Below are 20,698 nucleotides of genomic sequence, written 5' to 3' on the forward strand. Positions count from 1 at the left end.
AATGATGTAAAAGAATAAGTGTCGTTCCAATATTTCCTTTCAGGTAAGCTAGAACACAATAATGGTTGGTGAAGAGAAAAGGATAACTGGATTAATTTCTTAAATATATTTATATGCTTGATTAGAGAGTAGGATCCTGCTTGAGCATGTCACCTTGTCAAATTAAATCATAATGTTATGAAAAGCTCGTCCATAATTGACAGCAGCAAATTCTCAATCACATTTGCAATGCTTGAAAATTTATCATATTCAACACATAGGAAAGCCATCTTAAGGTAGTTTCACTTGTGGTCATTTTTAGATCTGTTCAGATACATGCGTTGTTGCATGGATGGCTAAGATAATATCCTTTCTAAGTAGTATAATACATGCACTAAAAGTTCATTGAGAGTATTTTTCCATATATCCCTGATGCAGATCAGCTCTCAATACTAAAATATATCGTACGGTGCTAGTGCGAAAGCGTAGGATACACTTTAGATCAAAGAGGGGCTAAAAAAAAAAAAAAAGTCAGGAACCATAGTGTAGCTAAATAGTTGTGCCCTTAGTTTTGACCATTTTACCCTTTATTTTCTAAAAGGATATGTGTGGCCCTAGCTCATTACATCCGTCGTTGCCATCTTTGCAACAACTAACGTCTTCAGCATACCACTATTGTCATTAATAACATCATCTTCACCATATCTTGAATACAACTACCACTACCATCATTATTATCTTTATCATTATTATCTATCATTATTTTATTATATTACCACTATCATCACTCCCTCCACTACACTATAATATCATTATCATCGTCTCTTGTCATATCGTTAATATTACCACTACTTTTACCATCAACACTACCATCACCATCCATATTATTGTTATTATTGTAGCCTTTGCTATGTCACTATTATCTATACTATTTTTATTTGTATAATTTTCTTGACTACTATTTCAATATTTATTTTTTTAAAAAATTTAATTATATTATTTTTATTTATATTTTTTAAAGTTAGAAATAAATATCTTAGTATTCCCACCAAACAAATTGGTTGTGGTTAACTCAATTTTGACTTATTCAGTTAAAAATCAAGCTGAGTTAGAATTGGACTGAGTTATATTGAGCTTAGCTCGAGCTAACCTAAATACCAACACATAAATAATTTATATAAAATATATTATTTTATTTATTATAAATAATAATATAATTATCCAATAATTATTTATTATGAATTAAAAAATAAATTTATATAAAATAGAATTATATCACATAAAATATAACCAAAAATATTACTTCAAAACTATATCCCTTAATTGATCTGTTCAACAAAGTGTCAGTAAATAGCACGAATTTGACTTTGACATTGAACAAGCTTCGCGTTTCGTTTGAATATAAAACCGGTCGAAAAGCCTAAAAGACATCATCGACATTCGTTCTCGACGGTCTTTGAGAGTTGTGTTCTGGCTCATTTTGGTGTGGGGGCCCATGAATCGCGGACGTTGTATCTTGATCCCAGGCTCCAAGAGCGGAGCGCCATCACAAGAGGGGAAAGATTATTTTTCCTTCTTTTTTTTTTTGGCAACATGATTATTTTTTTCAAAAAACTCTATACCATTCCGGTTATTCATTTATTTTTGAAAAACATGGTGTTTATTATCAACGAGTTAGGTTGCGTAAAGGCGTGTCACACTCTGGGGACACAGAAATTATTGTATAGGCTAAGTCTACAGTAAATACTGTAGACTAAGCCCGTAGAAATAATAAAAAAAAGAAAACCAGATACCAAACCAATGAATAAATGCTGTAGACTTACTCTGGGAGCGGGGTCCACCAGGGACCCAACCGGCATGAACGGGCCCGTTACCATTATGTCGACATCCTTACGACACCTCCCACCGCCCCACCACGATCCGACGATCCAAACGCACGGTTAACCTTGTGATGCCCAATTTCGGGCCTACTAATAGTAGTGGGGCCGTAGGTCGTGGGTCGCAGTGGATCCAACCCCTCGCTGACGTAAGCTGAGGAGGTATGTTTAGTGGTTTAAATCGCCCCGTACAACGAAGTTATAGAAAGCATGCGTTTGTGGTTGGCTTGGAGCCGTCCGACCCAATAACGGAAGCGTCCAGATATTTATCACGTGAGCCGCACCTGACATAGGCGATATCCTCACTCCCTCGGGGTTTCCTTCGCCCGTTTCCTCCCAGCTTATATTTTGGAGACTGGATGACGACATTCGCTTCGAATACGGTATCGTCCACCGGTCCCCGTCTCTCTCTCATCTGCGGCCCGGCATCGCGCCCTGCTTGGACGTCCAGGAGCAAGAAGTAGGGCAAAAGGGAGAACTTTCGGAATTCCCACGACTTCGATAGGTAGATTATAGATAGCCATCTAGAGATCTTGAGATGTCTTTAATCGAGGTAGGGTACCACAATTCCCCCAGACATGGAGCTCGTAGCATCCCTAATTCGAAGACAAAATCGAAGCTTGTCCAATTTTTAAATATCGCTTATTTTTAATTGTTAGGATCTCGAGCCCTGGTTCTACTTTACTCGCTTCCGCGACCAACTGAGCGTTTTCTCTAGTAAAGATCTCGACTTTTTCTTTTTGTTTCCCCGCCTTCCTTCTTTTTTTTTTTTTTTGGTGGGTCTTGATCTGGTTGGATCTTCTGTTCTCCCTCCCCCCCCTCTTTTTTTTTGGTGGGTCTTGATCTGGTTGGATCTTCTGTGGTGGGGAAGGAACGATGTTGGCATCGGTGGCAACGGCGAGCTGCACCAACGACGAGGCGGACGAGTGCCGGGACGACGCCGCGGCGCTGCGGCTGAAGATGGTGGCGATGGTGGTGATCCTGATGGCGGGGGTGAGCGGCGTGGCGATCCCCCTGGTGGGGCGCAAGCGGCGATTCCTGCGCACCGACGGCAGCTTCTTCGTCTTCGCCAAGGCCTTCGCGGCCGGCGTCATCCTCGCTACTGGGTTCGTCCACATGCTCCACGACGCCCAGTCGGCGCTGGCTGACCCCTGCCTCCCGGAGTCGCCGTGGCGGCGATTCCCCTTCTCGGGCTTCGTAGCGATGACGGCGGCTCTCGGGACTCTTGTGGTAGACTTCGTCGGCACCCAGTTTTACGAGCGGAAGCACCGCGAGGAGGCCATCGGGGTAAAGACAGCTGCGGCGGCAGCGGTGGCGGCGACGACGTCGACGTCGGCCGAGGAGGATATCACCGTCATCTCCATCGTGTCGGAGCCGGAGGAGAAGGCAGACAATGTCAAGAGCCCGATGCACATTGTCGGGATGCACGCCCACGCGGCGGCGCATCGGCACAGCCATCCACACGAGCACGGGTCGTGCGATCGCCCCGCACCGCGGGAGCGCGGCCCTGGCCACGCCCACGAGGAGGAGGGCGAGGTCTCTTCTCACGTGCGCCACGTGGTCGTCTCCCAGGTTCGATGGACTCCAATCTTAGATCGGTTGCTTCATCTAAATCTTAACTTTTTGGGGGGCCTTATTTGATTCTTGGATGTGGTCAGATACTGGAACTAGGAATCGTGTCCCACTCGGTGATCATTGGGTTGTCGCTTGGTGTATCGCAGAGTCCATGCACCATAAGGCCGCTCATTGCTGCTCTATGCTTCCACCAATTCTTTGAAGGCTTCGCACTGGGAGGATGCATCTCCCAGGTCGGTAATTATTAAGTAGTTGGTCTCGCACTTGCGACGAGGATCTCATTTGCGCTCTTCTTCGATTAGTTAGTATTACTGTGTGTAATTATTACGGTGCACTGATTTGGGGACGCTGAGGAGAGCTGTTGGTTTGGTGGTGTGGCAATGATTTCAGGCACAATTCAGGAACTTGTCGGCGGTGCTGATGGCATGCTTCTTTGCGATCACGGCGCCGTCCGGCATCGGCGTTGGAGCGGGTGCGGCGTCGTTCTACAATGCGAATAGCCGGAGGGCGCTGGTGGTGGAGGGGATACTGGACTCGATCTCGGCCGGCATTCTCATCTACATGGCATTGGTTGATCTAATTGCAGCGGATTTTCTGAGCAGGAGGATGAGCTGCGATATTAGGCTTCAGGTGGCGTCTTACATGGCGCTTTTTCTTGGCGCTGGCTCCATGTCGGCCCTTGCAATCTGGGCTTGACTCGTAGTGCTGGTGGCTGAAGGTTTGTTGACTGACGCACAAAGCTGGGACGACCAGGTCTCTGTACAAATGTAACCGTCTGCATCAGTTTGTTTTGATTTTGGAAGACGGCTCTGGTCGTCTCGGTATTTCGTTGGACAAGCCCCTGTTCTTCAAAGCGGAAATACATGCATGCATATTTTAGAGCTTGCTCTCAATCGACGGCTGTTTTTAAATCTTTGGTTGTTTTGTGGGAAGAAATAGGCTATACAGGCCCAATGACCCCAGTCCCGCAAAGCTGTCGTTGCGAATCATTATAATGGCTGCCGGTGGATTGTATAGATGGTTTTCTCTAGCAAAATTAAATTGCAGTGCTTTCGATGCATGGAAATGGAATGTTGTGGGATTATCTGTCCTGTCACCAATGAAATGGTCCCAAGTACTATGTCTTCTCTCAAAGTACTATGTGAATCTAAGGATGTAGTTAGCAAAGCATCGCAGTTGGGAGGCAGATCTGAAAAAGAGAGTTTTTTTATTTGAGTTTTCTTTTTGCTGGAGATTCTCTGAATTTCAAGTCAACCATAGTTTAAGAAACAATAGAGAAGAAAGAGTGACTGTTGTGAGGAGGGGAGTGGCTCAATCTCTCATCTTCTGTTTTTTTTTTTTTATTTATAGAAAAAATTTGATGATTATTATCGAGGTATTTGAGACGTGCATTAAATATATCCAAGGACTCTCAATATATTTTAATTATACAGTAACGATCTCCCATGCCAATTTTTTAAGTCACTGCTGCTTGAACCATGCAATCATTGTTGAGGGAGCGTAACTTTCACGCATGTTTACGCGTCCACGGGTCTTTCAGTTTGTCATTGTCCGAGACGGATGAGAGAATGGATTTTGTCGGAGCGTCACCACAGTCATTATCCAGTCCCATTGTTGTTTTTCTCCATCTTAAGACTGGTATGGCACGTTGATCCATCATCCGACCCGGCCCCTTGCGTTGCTTGAATCTGAACTAAAAATCAAAATTGCTCTGCTAATATGAGTTTGTAGATATTCTTTTCATGGTCGTCCCTTTTGATCCGTGGTGCTGCTCCTCCTCCTTTTTTTTCTTTTTGGATACAAACGAACGGTCACATCAATCTAATGTAAGTACAATCCAATAAATTAAGATACAAAAAATCTCATAAGACTAGTGGGCAATCCTTATCCTATATCTAGAGCCAGTCGTCAGAGTGGTCAACCACAAAAATTGCTATCCAGTTTGCTGCAGAGTTTGGCCTCCCGATAAATATGGTGAACTCTAATTACAACAACATGATAAAGAGAGATCTAGATATCCCGAATGAGAAGGTAGCCTTCGGACCACCTAGTATCATCCTGAAGCCAAGCGATGATGGTGGCAGAGTCCCCTTTAAGAAAGATCCTCTTCGCATGAAGCTGCTACCTGGCAAAAATGACCTCTGCATAGACAACATGAAACTCCACATCTAGAATAGAAGGCTCAAATAGGTGGAAGCCTCCAACTGTCAGAAGTCTATCATCAGAGCTGCGGATAACAAAGCCCCCTCCGCCTCTCCCTTCCCTGATGCTACCATCATAATTAACCTTGACAAATCCCAAGGGTGGGGGCTTCTAAGCAATGGAAAGAACCCTACGGATAGCTGTCGGGGCAGCTAGGGAGCTCCAGAGACCGGAGATGTTAAGGAACAGAGTGGCAGCATCAAATCGGTAATACTCCTGGATAAGATAGACAGCAATATCCAAAATGCGATGAGCACAAATCACCTCACCATCGAAGACAAGACTGTTCAAGATAGACAGCAATATCCAAAATGCGATGAGTATAAATCACCTCACCATCGAAGACGAGGCTGTTCTTGAACAGCCAAATCTGATATGCAATGTAAGCGATCCGCCCAGCAATAGTAGCCGACCCATCAGTCATACTCGAATGAATCAGGCCAAGGAAGGATTCTAATCAGGAACCAGTGCTTGTCTCCCAAAAGTGACTGCCAGCCTATCTCCAAATGATCCTCGCCCTTGGACAATGCAGAATAGCATGCTCCACAGACTCATCCTCCACCCCACAAATTGAACAGAAGGTCTGAATCTCCATGCCCCTATCCTTAAGAAGAGCTCAAGTAGGAAGTCGGTTCCAGGCCAGCTTCCAAAAAAAAATCCTCATCCGAGGATGGGTGGCAACCATTTAGATCCAGGCAACGTCAATCGTCTTAGTAGACGTCGGGCTATACAACCTGGATAGGTCCCTCAAAGGAACCATAAGGCAGTAGGAATGCTCCCAAACCCTCGTATCTTGAGTAGAGGATATAAGAACCGGGATGGCAAGGATCCGCTCCGCTAGGGGGCTTTTGAAAAGCCAAATGATCTTCTCTTGTCTCCAGTCGGAGCCATTAGCAGCAACGAGGTCTGAAATCCTCATGTGGTCGTCTATTTCAGTGTTAATAAGGGTCGGCCAGTAGGAGAGAGAAACATCCGAAATCCGAACATCCCAGATCACCTCCATCGATTGTCCATCACCAATCAAGCATCTGATATGATCCATGACATCGGATCCATGGATGCAAATCTCCTTCCAGATGAAAGAGCAACCCCGACAAGCGTGGATGGGGGATCCAAGACTCCAGTCACTGTAGCGGGCCCTCATCACCCTGCTCCATAAACAATTCAACTGTATCAAGAATCTGGTCGCATGCCTCGCAATCAAGGCCTCCCTTCTTCTTAATAATGAGTAGATCCCCAAACCACCATCCTGAACAAGCTAGCAAACAACCTCCCAGGAAAGAAGGTGAATGTGGTGACGATCACAATCGGACCCCCACAAAAAGTGGCAAAACTACTGCTCCAGCCCTTGAATACAAGCAATCGGAACAATAGTATGAGCCAAGAGGTAAGTCGGAATAGAGCTCAGCATCGATCTCATCAAAGTTATCCTATCCATGAAGGATAGGACATTAGCCTGCCAACCTTGAAGATGCTCTATGGCCCGCTGCTCCAGGGGTCTACACTCAGCCTGCCGAAGGCGATGACCCGTAATCGAAACTCCAAGATAGGACAGCATCCCAATTTGCTCCTGAATCCCTAGAATTTTTAGTATCACCGATTTGACCTAGGGCCTCATTCTTGGGCTGAAGAGGACCATAAATTTTTAAGTGTTGACCAATTGGCCTGACGAGCGACAATAGGCCCTGACAATGGAGGCAAAGCGCTCTGCATTTCGGGTCGAGGCACGTCCGATGAGGAGGCAGTCATCTGCAAAGAGAAGGTATGAGAGGGCTTGGGTATGAGGGGCAGGCCAATACGGCTCTAGGGCCTACTCTTGGACCGCCGCTCTCAAAGCCCTAAACAATGCATCAGCACATAAAATGAACAGGTATAGAGAGAGGAGGTAACCTTGATGGAGACCAATAGAGAAGAGAAAAAACTCCGTCACGTGGATAAGAATGATGAAACTGGGGCTCTTAGTGCAATCCATGATCCAGTCAATCGATCTGTCTCCAAACCCCAACTCTTGGAGCGTCTGTCGGAGGAAGGTCCAACACATCCGATCATAAGCCCGCTCCACATCCAACTTGATTGCTATGAGGCTGGGGCGACATGGCGCTGCTCTTTGGAGCTCATGCATAAACTCGTGGGCCAGCATAATATTGTCGGTAATAGACTGACCAGCAACAAAAACACCCTGCTCCGAGCTAATTAGATGAGGCATCAGCAGTTGCATCCATCCCACTAGAATCCTCGCACACACCTTGTAGAGGGTGGTATAGAGATTGATCGGTCTGAAATGCTCCGATAGTGAAGCATCGAGCTGCTTCGGAATGAGGGCGATCAAAGTCCGCTTCCACGTCGCAGGAATGCCTCTAGACTCGAAGGTCGCCTGCACTGCCTCCACCACCTCCTCCTGAATGATTGGTCAGTACCGATGAAAGAACAACGAAAAAAAACCATCAGACCCTAAGGCCTTATCCTCATCAAGAGACCAAAGGGCCTCACGCACCTTCTTAGGAAAGACCGAGTGGGTCAATAAAGTATTCTCCTGCACAGAGATAGAAAATACTTGCCAAGCACCTGGGATGGGACGGTCGTCACCAAATGTCATCGTCCATCGATCCCTGAAAAAAATGGAGAAGCTCAGCTCGGATCCCTTCACCATCATCCACAACACTGCCATCACTCCTCTGCAGTTGCCTGATCCAGTTGGCAAACCTCCAGATCATAGTGGTTTGATGAAAGATCTAGCATTTCAATTTTTCTCCTGAATTTACTGGACTCTAGACTTCTGCCTCTCGTGGTACTTTTTTCGCAGTACAAATTTTGGGCCCGTACCATTGAATTTTTAATCCTTTCAGGGAGCAACCTGTTTGCCTTATAGTAACCTTTTCTTTGTATTTAAGCCTTGCTTAATCTCGTTAAGGCTGCTTGGGTGTCGTAGCTAGCTAGCCTCCTCCCAGATATGACTCTCAGGGACCGGTCAGATCAGATTTTTCTAGAGGCTCTGAGTATAGAGTAAAAGATTATGAGATCTATTGGCATTAAAGCGGCATATATTGCTCATCATATCTGGTTGATCAGGAACATAAGTCTCTTCAAGGTGTGATAGCTATCGGTAAGGTTCATGCTCGAGAGGATTTGCTCATGGGCTAATGAGTTTCTGGAGGCATCATTATCTTGGTTGACATTGAGGAGATGGGACATATGGGATTCCTCTTTGACTCTTGGAGTGTCCTGCAAGATTTATATTTCTTAGGAGCCTCCATCTCTGATCTTCTTCAATATCAATTTTGATAGCAGTATGATGGGTGGTAGTGGTGGTGCTAGTTTTGCGATTAAGAGCCCTGACTCTTTGTTTATTGTGGCTGGCGGGGCCGTATTTTTGGGCCGATGGTCCCTGCTGCGAAGTTCCGAGTTGCGTGGAAGAATTTCCTATGCGAGGCACTGCCTTAGAGCTGACCGGCTGGTGGTGGAGGGTGACTCGACTTCAGTGATTAGTTGGCTTCGTAAACAAGGGGTATTTCCAACCCACTTGTTTGTAATATTAGGTTCTTGTTAGTAGGTTGCACCTTTGTGGACATCAGATATATCTATCGCGGTACTGGATGGCAAGTTATGTAGCCGATCACTTCAGTGGTGGTATGTAAACTGATGTGTCTATCTTGCTGATGTCCTTTCGAGATTTTTTTTTTTTTTGATGTTTTGGGTGGTGTTTATGTACACACTATATGAATCTTTCATCTTCCCAAAAAAGCCATTACGCTTGTTTATGATAGTATTTTCTTTATATTTAAGACGAGCTGTCTAAATATTGCTCCAATGATCGCCTAGCTAGACCCCTTCTATATGCTTCCTGACTTAATCTCAGGTTTATTCGTTTACGTATATTAAAGTTTGGGATATGAAATACGTATACGAGATACTAATTAGAAAAGCCGTGACCTGTCCATCAGGTTAAATGTTTTTTTATGGCAAACTCTGATTAAATGTTTTTCACGACATATAATTTGATAAATACTGTTCCAACTTTAGGAGATGCATTTTTTAAAAAATTTTTTTGGTTCATTTCCATTAAAGGACTGAAGTATGCGGGGTGCTGTACTCTGAGATAGTAGTTATATCAGTGTGAAGACAGACGAGCACACCATGCAAACTCATGGGTCAAACTAGTACTCTGGTGTTTTCTTACCAAAAAAAACTGGTACTCTGGTGTTTGGGTTATTACTAAAATAGATGATGCACGGAATGTATATGTGGCTTTGCCTTTCACGCATGATCCGTTCTCATCAGTGCTAAACAACGTTAGACCTTATATGGTTAGACACATATATCTAGGAGCACTAAAATAATATTAAGATCATAATATTTCTTATCGACCTAAATCGATTGATACATCTCATACCATAACATACTAATAAAAATTAAATCAGTCTGGCTCAAATTAAATTTTCAAAAAATAATTTGAATCTAATCAAATTGATTAGTTTGGTATGGTATTGATCTGAACCATCTGCAATCAGATGGTTTGATCCAATTCAAAAGGGTATGGTACCAGTTCAACCTAATTTGGTTTTTTTTTTTTTTTTCATTCACGAGAATCAGTGTTTTGTGAAATGGAGTAGAAAGTGCCTTTTGGAATAGGATAGAAATCCCAGCTTTGACTTATTCAAATGTTTTATATGACAATAAGTTTAAGAATCACATTCTTAACCCCCACCCCTCCGTCACAAAAGAAGAAGAAGAAGGAGGAGAAGAAGAAAGAATCACACACCTTTCAAAATCATAATACCTTCAATTGTAAAGATGGTAATCCCACTCTCACATGAAAATTTTTATGAGGATGAAAATCAGTATTATTTTTGAAAATAAATCAATTAGCAATATTTATTATATAAAAAGCAACAAATAATATAGTCTAATATAAGTTAATTATCAATAATTGTGTTATAAAATAAAAATTAAATAATATAATTAATATTCAAATAAAGTTGTTATTTTACTAAAAAGTATATGAGATATGTATATGTATGTATGTATATATATCTATCTATCTATCATAACATTATATCACTTATAATTTAAAGGTTTACTATGTAATATACTGATAAATGAGCAATATATAATGCATGTTAAATGCAGCATTCTATAAAAAAAAATAAATCATTAAATAGTAGTGATGAATATAAAAATAAAAATGTATTAGATAAATATTAGAAAAACAACCAAAATAATATATAAATTAATAAAATAAAAATAAAAAACAAAGAGTATAGTGCATCTAATTTTTAAAGTATATAAATAAAAATAATTTATGTTAATTAACAATACAAAAATATAAAATAGAAATGTGATATAGATAACAAACTTGTAATTAAATAAATATAATATTAATTACAAAGAAAAACAAAACATTAAGTATTAAAAATACAAAACTAAAAACAAATAGTGTAAGAAAAATATAAGTCATAATAACCAAAAAAATTTTAAATAAAAATTTTAAAAAATGCTAATTAATAACATAAATATAAATAAAATAATATTAGATGGTGTATTCTAATACTTAAGCAACTAAATTAAAAATCAGAATAGAATTGATATTTCTTTTTCTTTTCACCCCTCTCATTGGCATTCAAGCGATAAAATACGAATGGTGATCCTCTTTTTTTTTATCCTACTCCGACTCTCTTTTATTCTAAAAATAGAAAAGTATATTTGCACATTCTATGCGTGCGGAAGCTAAAATGATGGCAGAAGTGCAATTCAGAGAGTGATAGCTCATCAAGGCATAACTTGTGTCTCTCAGTTCTCGAATATCATAATTAAGTTTAAAATTTTCCCACATTTCTAGCAGGATAGAAAATAAAAAAAAAGATAAAATTTGATACCTAAAACGTCGTTTAGCAACCTTCTCTAAAAGACTTCAGTAGTACAAACTACTGAATTCTTTTAGATTGCATTTGGTAGCTGGCAATCTATCCAGATTACTGACAATTTAAAGTAGACCCATCAGATCACTCTGTTTGGTATACTTTTTGGATGGCAATCCAGATTGCCTCTCAGAAGATAATTTAGATTGTCTTGGAGAGAAGTGGCTATCTAGATTATCACTTATTTGATAATATTATAAAAAAAAATTTGGATAAAATTATCTCTTAAAACAAAAATCATACAAAACTCATCCCTTCACTCCCCTCCCCTGACGTCTCTCACCCACCCCTTATTATATATAATAATATGATATAATATATTATAATATAATATACTATTATTATATCATTATTATATTTTTATAGTAATTATATTATATTACAATAATATAGTATATGATATATAAATCCTATTATATATAATAATAAATTAAAAAATTATATTATATTATTATATTATTATTATAATATATTATAATAATATATCTTATATTATATTAAAATCTTATATTCATATAATATACTATATAATATAATATTATTATATATAATAATATAGTATATTATATTACATTATAATAATTTATTATTATATTATCATGTAATATTATATATTATATTAATATATTGTAATATATATTATATAAATATTATTCTATATAACAATATATTAATTATATTATTATAATATTATATTATAATATATTGTAATATATTAATATATGAATTTTATAATAATATATTTTATTAATATAACAAAATATATGATATAATATTATTATATATAATAATATTTTATAATATATTATATTAGTATATTATATTATATTACAATAATTTATTATAATATCATAATATAATGTTATAATATACTACATTAAAATATATTATATTATCTTAATTATATAAACAACATTAATATTATATTACTATATATTATTATATTATTATAATATATTATAATAATATATATTATATTATATTAATATCTTATATTAATATAATATAATATTATTATATATAATAATATATTATATTATATTGTATAATAATAATTTATTATCATATAATATTATATATCATATTAATATATTGTAATATATATATTATATAAATATTATTCTATATAGCAATATATTAATTATATTATTATACTATTATATTATAATATATTGTAATATATGAATATTATAATATATTATAATAACATCTTTTATTAATATGACATAATATATAATATAATATTATTATATATAATAATATAATATAATATAATATATTATAATAATTTATTATAATATTATAATATAATATTATAATATATTATATTAAAATATATTATATTATATTATTATTATTATAAAATTAATGAGATATTTTAAAATTTTGGTTTTATATTACTGATAATTTGATTGTCATATCAAATATATAAATTAAAATTTTTAATAATTTTATTATAATATTATAATATTATTGATAATATCAAATATGATAATCAATGTTATTAATAATTTAATGATGACAATCTAGAAGTTAATCAAAATTATCGGGAGATACATGAAGCGCCGGAGCTGCCAAATTAAAACGATCGTCCACGGCCCAGCAGTACACATAAAGGCGACCCAACTCAAAATAAGTGGGGTCCACCTGTGCTCCGCGAACCAGCGAGTTGAGTCACTTCTTCCACAAGAGTTCCTGGTGCCCGAAATAATTTGTTCGAGAAGTCACAGAGAGCGGCGGCGAGGTGTCGACATTCTCAGAGCTCACCTTGTTTCGGTGATCAAAATGACGACATCCTCTTCTTTTTATTTTGATAATTGACATCCTTTTCTTGCCTCTACCCCTTATTGTATTTCTCCATATTCTCCTCTCAAGGAGAAAGGAAGAAGCTCTGGAAGTCCCCATGGTGGCGGGAGATGGAGAATGCCGTGACGACGAGGCGGCGATGCCACTGAAACTGGCTGCGATCGCCGCGATCCTCGTCTCCAGCATCGCCGGCGTGGCGATCCCACTGGCCGGGAGACGGCGGCGGTTCCTCCGCCCCGACGGTGGCGGGTTCGCCTTCGTCAAGTCCTTTGGAGCGGGCGTGATCCTGGCGACGGGATTCGTCCACATGCTCCCCGAGGCGACAGAGTCGCTGGCGGACGCCGCCATGCCGGTGCGGGCGTTGCCTGAGTTCCCATTCGCGGGCTTTGCGGCGATGATCGCCACGCTCGGGACGCTCGTGCTGGACTTCGTCGGAACGACGTTCTACGAGCGGGAGCACGGGGCGGAGAAGGGGAAGCAGAAGGAGCCGAGGGTTGGGGTCTGGTCCCAGGGGAACGGCGAGGTCGACGGCAACGCAATGCGCACCATCGGGGTGCCCGCACGCGCCGCGGCGCATGGGGAGATGGGCTGGGGAGCGGTGCCTTCGCACGTGCGGCACGTCGTCGTATCACAGGTGCGGTGAATTTCTTTTCAGGCTTGATGATAAACGTACTCCTTTATACTCTGCGGACCACGCATCGCCTCTGTCTTATTGTCTCTGAATCTCAGCTATCTGCAGAGGTGTGCAGTGTGCTTATATCACAAAGGGCTCCAGACGATGTTCGCAGCATGGATGAATATTTCATTGATGAAGGGCTGTTTTGTTTCTCTATATATTTGTAAAATATTATATTGAAAATAGTATCTGCACAAAATTTCTACTATTCTTTATTCTTAATTTTTTTGGGTGCAATAAATCTTTGCATCAAATTTTCGATTTTTTTAAAAATAAAAACATTTCATCATAAATATTTGTAGTTCAATCTAGTCCACCTTTTCTTCTTGGGTTCTTGAAAACAACAACAGGAAATAAACGGAATAATAAATAGGCCATTGCTTATTACTTTGCTCGGCAGATATTATAAATTTATAATGTTAAGTGGATTCAACAGGTCACAGTAATCCCATTCCTTAAATTATTAACATTTTCAGTCTTCAAAGAATTAACAGTTCTTCTTAAGTGCTCTGTTTGTTTCTACTCTGTAAAGTTTGGAAGAAGTTATTATATAATTACACATCATTTTAAAATGATTGAAGCTGATTCAACTTTTGAGCATCACTAAGACCCCAATCTGCCTAAATTGTCCGAGCCAACAGTAATTATCATAAATGACGAACTAACATCCTCAATCTAAGTTAGTTGCCATTTTTATATTCACAATCCGAATTTTTAATGTTAGCCAGATCCTGGAGCTTGGGATTGTTTCACACTCAGTGATTATAGGCTTGTCCTTGGGGGTGTCACGAAACCCATGCACTATCAGACCCCTAATAGCTGCCTTGTCCTTCCACCAGTTCTTCGAGGGATTTGCGCTGGGAGGATACATCTCTCAGGTAAGACTTAAGTGTTATTGCCATGTTAAGATTCTGTATCATCTACTTGTATACAGTGTTATGTGGTCCTCTGTTTCTGGGAGGCATCTAACAAGAAATTATTTTCGTTGCGCTGTGACTGCAGGCTCAATTCAGCAGTCTCAAGGAAACGGTAATGGCGTGCTTCTTTGCCTTGACAACACCTGGAGGGATCGGCCTGGGCCTCTCAGTGGCATCATTTTATGATCCTGATAGCCCGGCAGCCATGGTGGCGGAGGGACTTCTGGACTCCATCTCTGCAGGCATCCTGATCTACATGGCGCTGGTGGATTTGATCGCTGCCGACGTCCTCGACCGCCTCAAGAACAGCAGCATATCTCTCCAGGTTGGCACCTGTGTCGCCCTTTTCTCTGGTGCTGGACTCATGTCTCTGCTGGCCTTATGGGCCTGAAGTATACGCGATGCTGCAGTCTTTGGAAGACCCAGGCTAGTTAATCGAGAGGCCATCTTTTGTGCTATGCATCCTCCCACTCTCGATCCCATGTAAAAGTTCCTACTGTACAAACTCTGTAAGTTCCTCTATTAATAAAAGCAGGGTGGTAGATCCTCATGTTCGGTAAAAAAATACTGCAGAATTTGGTGGGGAAAGTAAACACTGTTGTTATATGGCATGTTAGTTTGTGTACCAACCATCATTTTTGCTTAGTATGGGTCATTATTGAATATGGATTTTGCTGTATGATTGTAGTGTTAATCTATTTTTAAATATTGAGCTCAGTTACACAAGCATAAATGGAATAGAAATTCCGCCTGCAAGTATGCTACATTGGCGTCGAATAATTAAGCATACTTTTAACATCATCTAGTTTCACTGCAACGTGGGGCAGGTTACCGCCTCCCTTATTATCAGGGGGAAAAAATTCACTGCAATGTTTCGTAAACAATCAATCGATGGAACAAGGTAAACAGACAAATATTATACATGAAGTTGTTGGAAGTTAGTTGATTTTCAGAATTGACTTCATCGTCTCGTAGAAGAAATAGCTGAAAGCTGCTGATGGCAATACCTGATAATGCGTGCAAAAGATTACTAATTTGTAGAAACATGACTAAAATTTAAATGATTATCTAACGTTAAATGGCTAAAATATAAAGAGATCATGAGACAAGTCTCTAATCCATAGAATTCCTCCATGGATTGCGTTGTGTGAAGAATCCAGATCTAGAGATAGCAAAGCAAATAGAGAGAGAGAGTATAGAGATCTATGTGGCTTCTTCTAAAGCCTGCGTCCACTGGAATAGACTTTACTAATGGCGGAGAAAGTTGAAAGAGGGGAAAATCTGAATTAGTATAAGCCTCAATCTCACAAGCTCCTGAAAGCCTCAAAAATAAAGGTGTAATCCAAACAGCTCTAGGACAGGTGAAACCCAAACATGTATGCAAAAATAAAAAAATCAAAAAAAAAAAATCAAAAATTCGTTCCCTACAATTGGTTTCAGCCTTCAGGCCCGGGGCTCGAGCAGAGAGGCCCCTTTAGTAACTTATTATGTAAATAGATTAATACACAGGAACGGGTTGACATATCTAATTTGGCTAATGGGTAGCAACTTTCGTCCTACAGTACAAAATGTTTCATTGAAGAATCATGAGTCATCTAGCCAAAAAAAAAAAAAAAAAATAGAGAAAGAATTATGAGAGAGTTTGAAGGATCAGAACCTGAAGTGTGCTAGGAAACAGGCCTGAAAAAAGTGATCCAACTCCATCGCTTTCTATCTGCAGAATGAAGGCTGAAGCCAGACCAAAATTGGCAGCCTGTTGGAGCTGGAGCTTCCTCCTAATGACTTCCAAGGGGTATGTTACTGTCTCTGCACAGGCCCCAGCGATGGCACCGTATATTAAGGTCCTTATGGGTCCCAGTTCAGTCTCACCTCCACTCATCTTCTTCTTGTGAGAGAGAGAAGAACTCTTGAGCATGTCATAGGCTGCATAAAAGACGGCACTGGCCGGAGCCATGCTTATAAGTGCTGGAGTAAGTCCCTTGTAGAGGGAAAGGAAGCCCTCCTTCTGTACCATGTGACAGAAGCAACCTGCCACGCCTCCAAGAGCTTTGCCACCTGGAGCTACCAGTCTTGTTCGGATCTATCAAAGCCTAAGAATCTCAGTATGAATTCACAAGAAAAGCAAGAAAAACAAATAGCTATTCAGTTTTGGATAGTATGTTCATGACTAGACCAATTTGCTTGGAAGCTGTCATCGAGGTTAATTTTCCTGCCCAACCATCATTAAGTTTTTATTTGAACATAAAAACATCGGTCATCCATAAATTCCAATACATAAAATAACTGTAATTGCATGTCCAATATCATTCGAAGGGTATCTAACCATAGTTTACCGTTAGAAGTTGGAACAATAATTTATGAAGCAGTCTCATGGCAGTGGTACAACTCATAATCAATGCCGTCAGCCCCAAACGGTACTTGAAATGGAAGCCTTCTTGCATACCAGAAAATAAATGACATGGCAATAGATACGTACTGTCGTATTTTAATTTTTTTGGATAGTAATAGATACGTACTGTGTCAAGAGGAATGCAGAGCACGGTTGCAACAATACCCGATATGCCACCACCAATGAGTCTATCACGATTTGTGATCCCTTCTTTTCCAGGAACGCTGAGGAGATTAGCCAGGTACAGGTCATAGCATATGAAGTTGATTGATTTGAAGGGAACCATGCGGAAGAGATTTAGAGCATTGCCCTTCCAAAACCCTCTTAATCCTTCAGTAACCCAGATGCATCTAAGTATATTCACCCATGAATACTTTGATCCTTGGACAATGCACTCTAGCTTTAACCTCTCCAAGGGTGCAATGCATGTCCTGAATACATCAACGAGCTTGTAGATGTCAATATGGATCTGTTTAAAGCGTCGGCTAAGAAGAACATTATTTGATTAATTCTAACCAGAAAATCTTTCTGATTTTCTTGTGCTTCAGGTCTTTTTCCTGAATTCTGTGGATAAAAAGAGCTGAGGCAACAATAAGAGTCAAGGTACATTGGCCCCACCACATCCTCTTGATAATAATGGTGATAATGATAAGAGTAATAATAATAGCCGCAACAATAATGCCAGAAGAATCGTGTCTTCCAAAGGCCCCCCACCTACACTAATGCTGATGTTGCAAAGTCGAGTTCTATTATGTGCCCTTAAAATTGCATTTCAATATGGATGTGGGGTCCATGAAAAACCTATTAAACTGCAAACCTGATCCAAATCGATCTCTTCGATTCGATTTATATTTATTTTTTTTTTTTAAATTCAGTTTGATATCAATTTAAGAAAGTCTTGAATAAAAAAAAAAAAAAATTTAGTTTCGATTTGAGATTTTCACACATATATGTATTTCAATTTTTTTATTTTCTAAATATATTCAGACAATTCAGTCCATTTAGTCTAGCACATTAAACATTCATTCTATAAAAAATATAACTAGTTAGAAACCAGTTTAAGTGGATTCGGTTCCAAAAATACAACTCTAAAATGATCTGACGCAAATAGTGCACACCCCTAATATGATTGATTAGCAAGGATTTCAAACTTATCACTATAATTTACAATTGATGGATTCAAACATCCCTAAGGTTTCATTAACTTTTATAAATACTGACAACCTTAAAATATAGTGTAAGAACTAGAAGATGAACCTGGAAATGATGGTGGACACTGCACCTGCCAGGAGGAATTTGGGCAAATCATTCCAAGAATTCTTCCTTTTATCTTTCCCTTCCGCCGAAGCCAATTTTTCACTGCAACACTTCTCCTCTTCCTTCTCTTCACCAGCATCTGCAAAGTGAGTTCGTATGCTCCCAATTCTCGGGATACAAGCAAATTGCAGAGTCGTGGGAATTGATGCTCTACTAGCAAGGGTCCTAAAATAGACCAAACAATTCGTTTCCACCAAACAACTGGCGGTTTTGGAAACATCGGGTCGAAGAATCTCAGAAACCAAGAGGCAGATGGAGAAGTTCGGGGAGAAGAGGTCATGTGGGGGTTCTATCAGGAGCGGAGCATCTTTTCCCAGGCCAAGTCCTGGAAAATATTTGTCGAACGTGTTTGAGGATTGAAAACAATGCATGATATCCTCCAACGGGAAGAAAAGGAGAGTAGCAGATCTGCACAAAGCTAAGAAAAAGGAAAATGAAAGATTGGTACTTCCGCAATCGTTTAGCTCTTTCACTTGACGCAAAGGGATTCCAGATAAGAGTAAATGACAGAGGGAGCCCAGGAAAGAATGAGATGTCACCCGCTCTTCAACTTGTGTGAGGGAGTCCACAACTTAGACTCTGTCAATAGCTTAGTGGTAGCCAGGCAATATGACCGAGGGAAGCCTGGTTCTGTGGCTGAGGATGGTGGCTCGTTCAGAGGGAATAATGGCCTCGAATTCTCTTGCGGGAAAAAAAAAAATTAGGAAACGGAAGGAGGAGGAGTTCTCACGGGATGTTGATTGGGGCCGAACAGCTAGTAGTCGCTGCCGGAGGCACACCCCTATCGCCCTCCCGCCGGCTGCAGGGAGGGTGTGGACAGCAACAACCAGCGACACCCGATCAAGTTTGGAAAGCCACCTACGCTGACCGGAATTAATTCTTTGACTACAAAGCGAGAATCACGTACGTGCTTAGCTTTAAAAGATGTGGAGTGGCTGCAATGAAAGAAAGTTGGACGCGGACATGCATCCAAGTTCTCTCTTTCAAGTCACGAAGAAATTAATTAATTAGAAGCATCGAACTAGGTAAGCTCGGGAGAAGAATCGGATCGCCATGCATCAAAATGCAGTTTTATACTGTGTGAGTTAAAAATCTTGCATCTTTGTGACTTGCCTTTGTCCCATGTGATGGTGTGATTCCTGCAACCTTTTCTGTCCGTTTTATGGTCCATGTCACGCATCAACGTCTTTATATCCAACCTCTCGTTCGGATCTGTAATTGTGTATGCCACCGATTGGTACATTTTATTATTAAAATATAAATATTTTTAATAAATTTTGAGATGGGCTGGGGAAGTGAATGGATGGGAATTTCTTATTTTCATACTATTGCTCATGTGTATGGCAGTTTAATGTATCAATTTTATTATTTATGTGCTAATAAGATCAAATATTTCTATTGTTTTTGACATCGGGCCTTTACTTTACTCTCCCACTATTCTCTTCTCATGTGTTAAAGGTCTAATTGTTGACTCATTGTCGCGCGGTCTTGTGAAAGCGAAATTGACAGAAGAGTTCTCATGGAAGTGGATTAGAGCTAAACGAGTGGTAGTTGTGGCAATGTATGTTTCGACTGCTTTAGATTATTAAAAAAAACTTAGCATATATTAATAAGAACAGTCAGCTCCTCTCATAATATGACAGCAAGAAAATTTGTTGAGGATTTTTCTCTTTTTTGATTGATTCTGTCCTCTAGAATACTCAACTATAATTAGAATTCACTCCATTGATTTTAGGTATTAGTCTCTCCTTGTGTTGTATATATATTTGAACCAATATCAAATGCAATGTGTGTCCTTCATTGATATACGTGTTCTCTTCTTTATGGTATCAAAGCCATCTTGGTCTAACAACCAAATTTAATTCTCATTTTTTGTTTCCATGGCCGACGAAACCTTTAACATTGTAAACCATACACCTATTTCCTTAGATACTCCATCTCTCACCGTTGCTTCCAAACCCCTCATTTCAATCAACACAGATGCTCAATTTCCCTAGAAGCTCACCAAAACCAACTATCCATCATGGCGAGCACGAATCCAAGCT

General features: G+C 39.6%; 3 protein-coding genes across 7 annotated transcripts; 2 read left to right on the plus strand and 1 right to left on the minus strand.

Annotated features, from left to right (window-relative positions):
• The first annotated feature begins 2,208 nt into the window (after window positions 1-2,208).
• LOC105040442 (zinc transporter 4, chloroplastic) lies at window positions 2,209-4,497 on the plus strand. Of its 3 annotated transcripts, none has more exons than XM_010916963.4 (5): window positions 2,209-2,409; window positions 2,516-2,573; window positions 2,728-3,428; window positions 3,515-3,664; window positions 3,822-4,497. In XM_010916963.4, the coding sequence occupies exons 1-5, from the start codon at window positions 2,395-2,397 to the stop codon at window positions 4,125-4,127; spliced, it is 1,230 nt and encodes a 409-aa protein (XP_010915265.1). In that variant the 5' UTR covers window positions 2,209-2,394; the 3' UTR covers window positions 4,128-4,497. The 3 variants fall into 3 exon arrangements, with proteins under 3 accessions (XP_010915265.1, XP_073110833.1, XP_073110832.1); XM_073254731.1 differs by having other exon boundaries at window positions 2,219-2,361; XM_073254732.1 differs by lacking the exon at window positions 2,516-2,573 and having other exon boundaries at window positions 2,215-2,361.
• An 8,877-nt stretch (window positions 4,498-13,374) lies between these two features.
• Window positions 13,375-15,540, plus strand: LOC105040441 (zinc transporter 4, chloroplastic-like). Its single transcript, XM_010916962.3, has 3 exons — window positions 13,375-13,988; window positions 14,759-14,908; window positions 15,033-15,540. Exons 1-3 carry the CDS (start codon window positions 13,452-13,454, stop codon window positions 15,336-15,338), a joined length of 993 nt encoding a protein of 330 aa, XP_010915264.1. The 5' UTR covers window positions 13,375-13,451; the 3' UTR covers window positions 15,339-15,540.
• Window positions 15,541-15,753: 213 nt separating this feature from the next.
• On the minus strand, window positions 15,754-19,539 carry LOC105040440 (probable mitochondrial adenine nucleotide transporter BTL3). 3 transcript variants are annotated; one of them, XM_010916960.4, is made up of 5 exons: window positions 18,594-19,539; window positions 17,853-17,900; window positions 17,464-17,767; window positions 16,605-17,027; window positions 15,754-15,954 (listed from the first exon to the last, which is right to left on the minus strand). In XM_010916960.4, exons 1-5 carry the CDS (start codon window positions 19,022-19,024, stop codon window positions 15,886-15,888), a joined length of 1,275 nt encoding a protein of 424 aa, XP_010915262.1. In that variant the 5' UTR covers window positions 19,025-19,539; the 3' UTR covers window positions 15,754-15,885. The 3 variants fall into 3 exon arrangements, with proteins under 3 accessions (XP_010915262.1, XP_073110834.1, XP_010915263.1); XM_073254733.1 differs by having other exon boundaries at window positions 17,853-17,916; window positions 18,594-18,874; XM_010916961.4 differs by lacking the exon at window positions 17,853-17,900 and having other exon boundaries at window positions 18,594-19,531.
• Between the last annotated feature and the right edge of the window lie 1,159 nt (window positions 19,540-20,698).

This window comes from Elaeis guineensis, chromosome 3 (assembly GCF_000442705.2).
Source record: "Elaeis guineensis isolate ETL-2024a chromosome 3, EG11, whole genome shotgun sequence".
In the NCBI taxonomy this organism is placed as follows: domain Eukaryota; kingdom Viridiplantae; phylum Streptophyta; class Magnoliopsida; order Arecales; family Arecaceae; genus Elaeis; species Elaeis guineensis.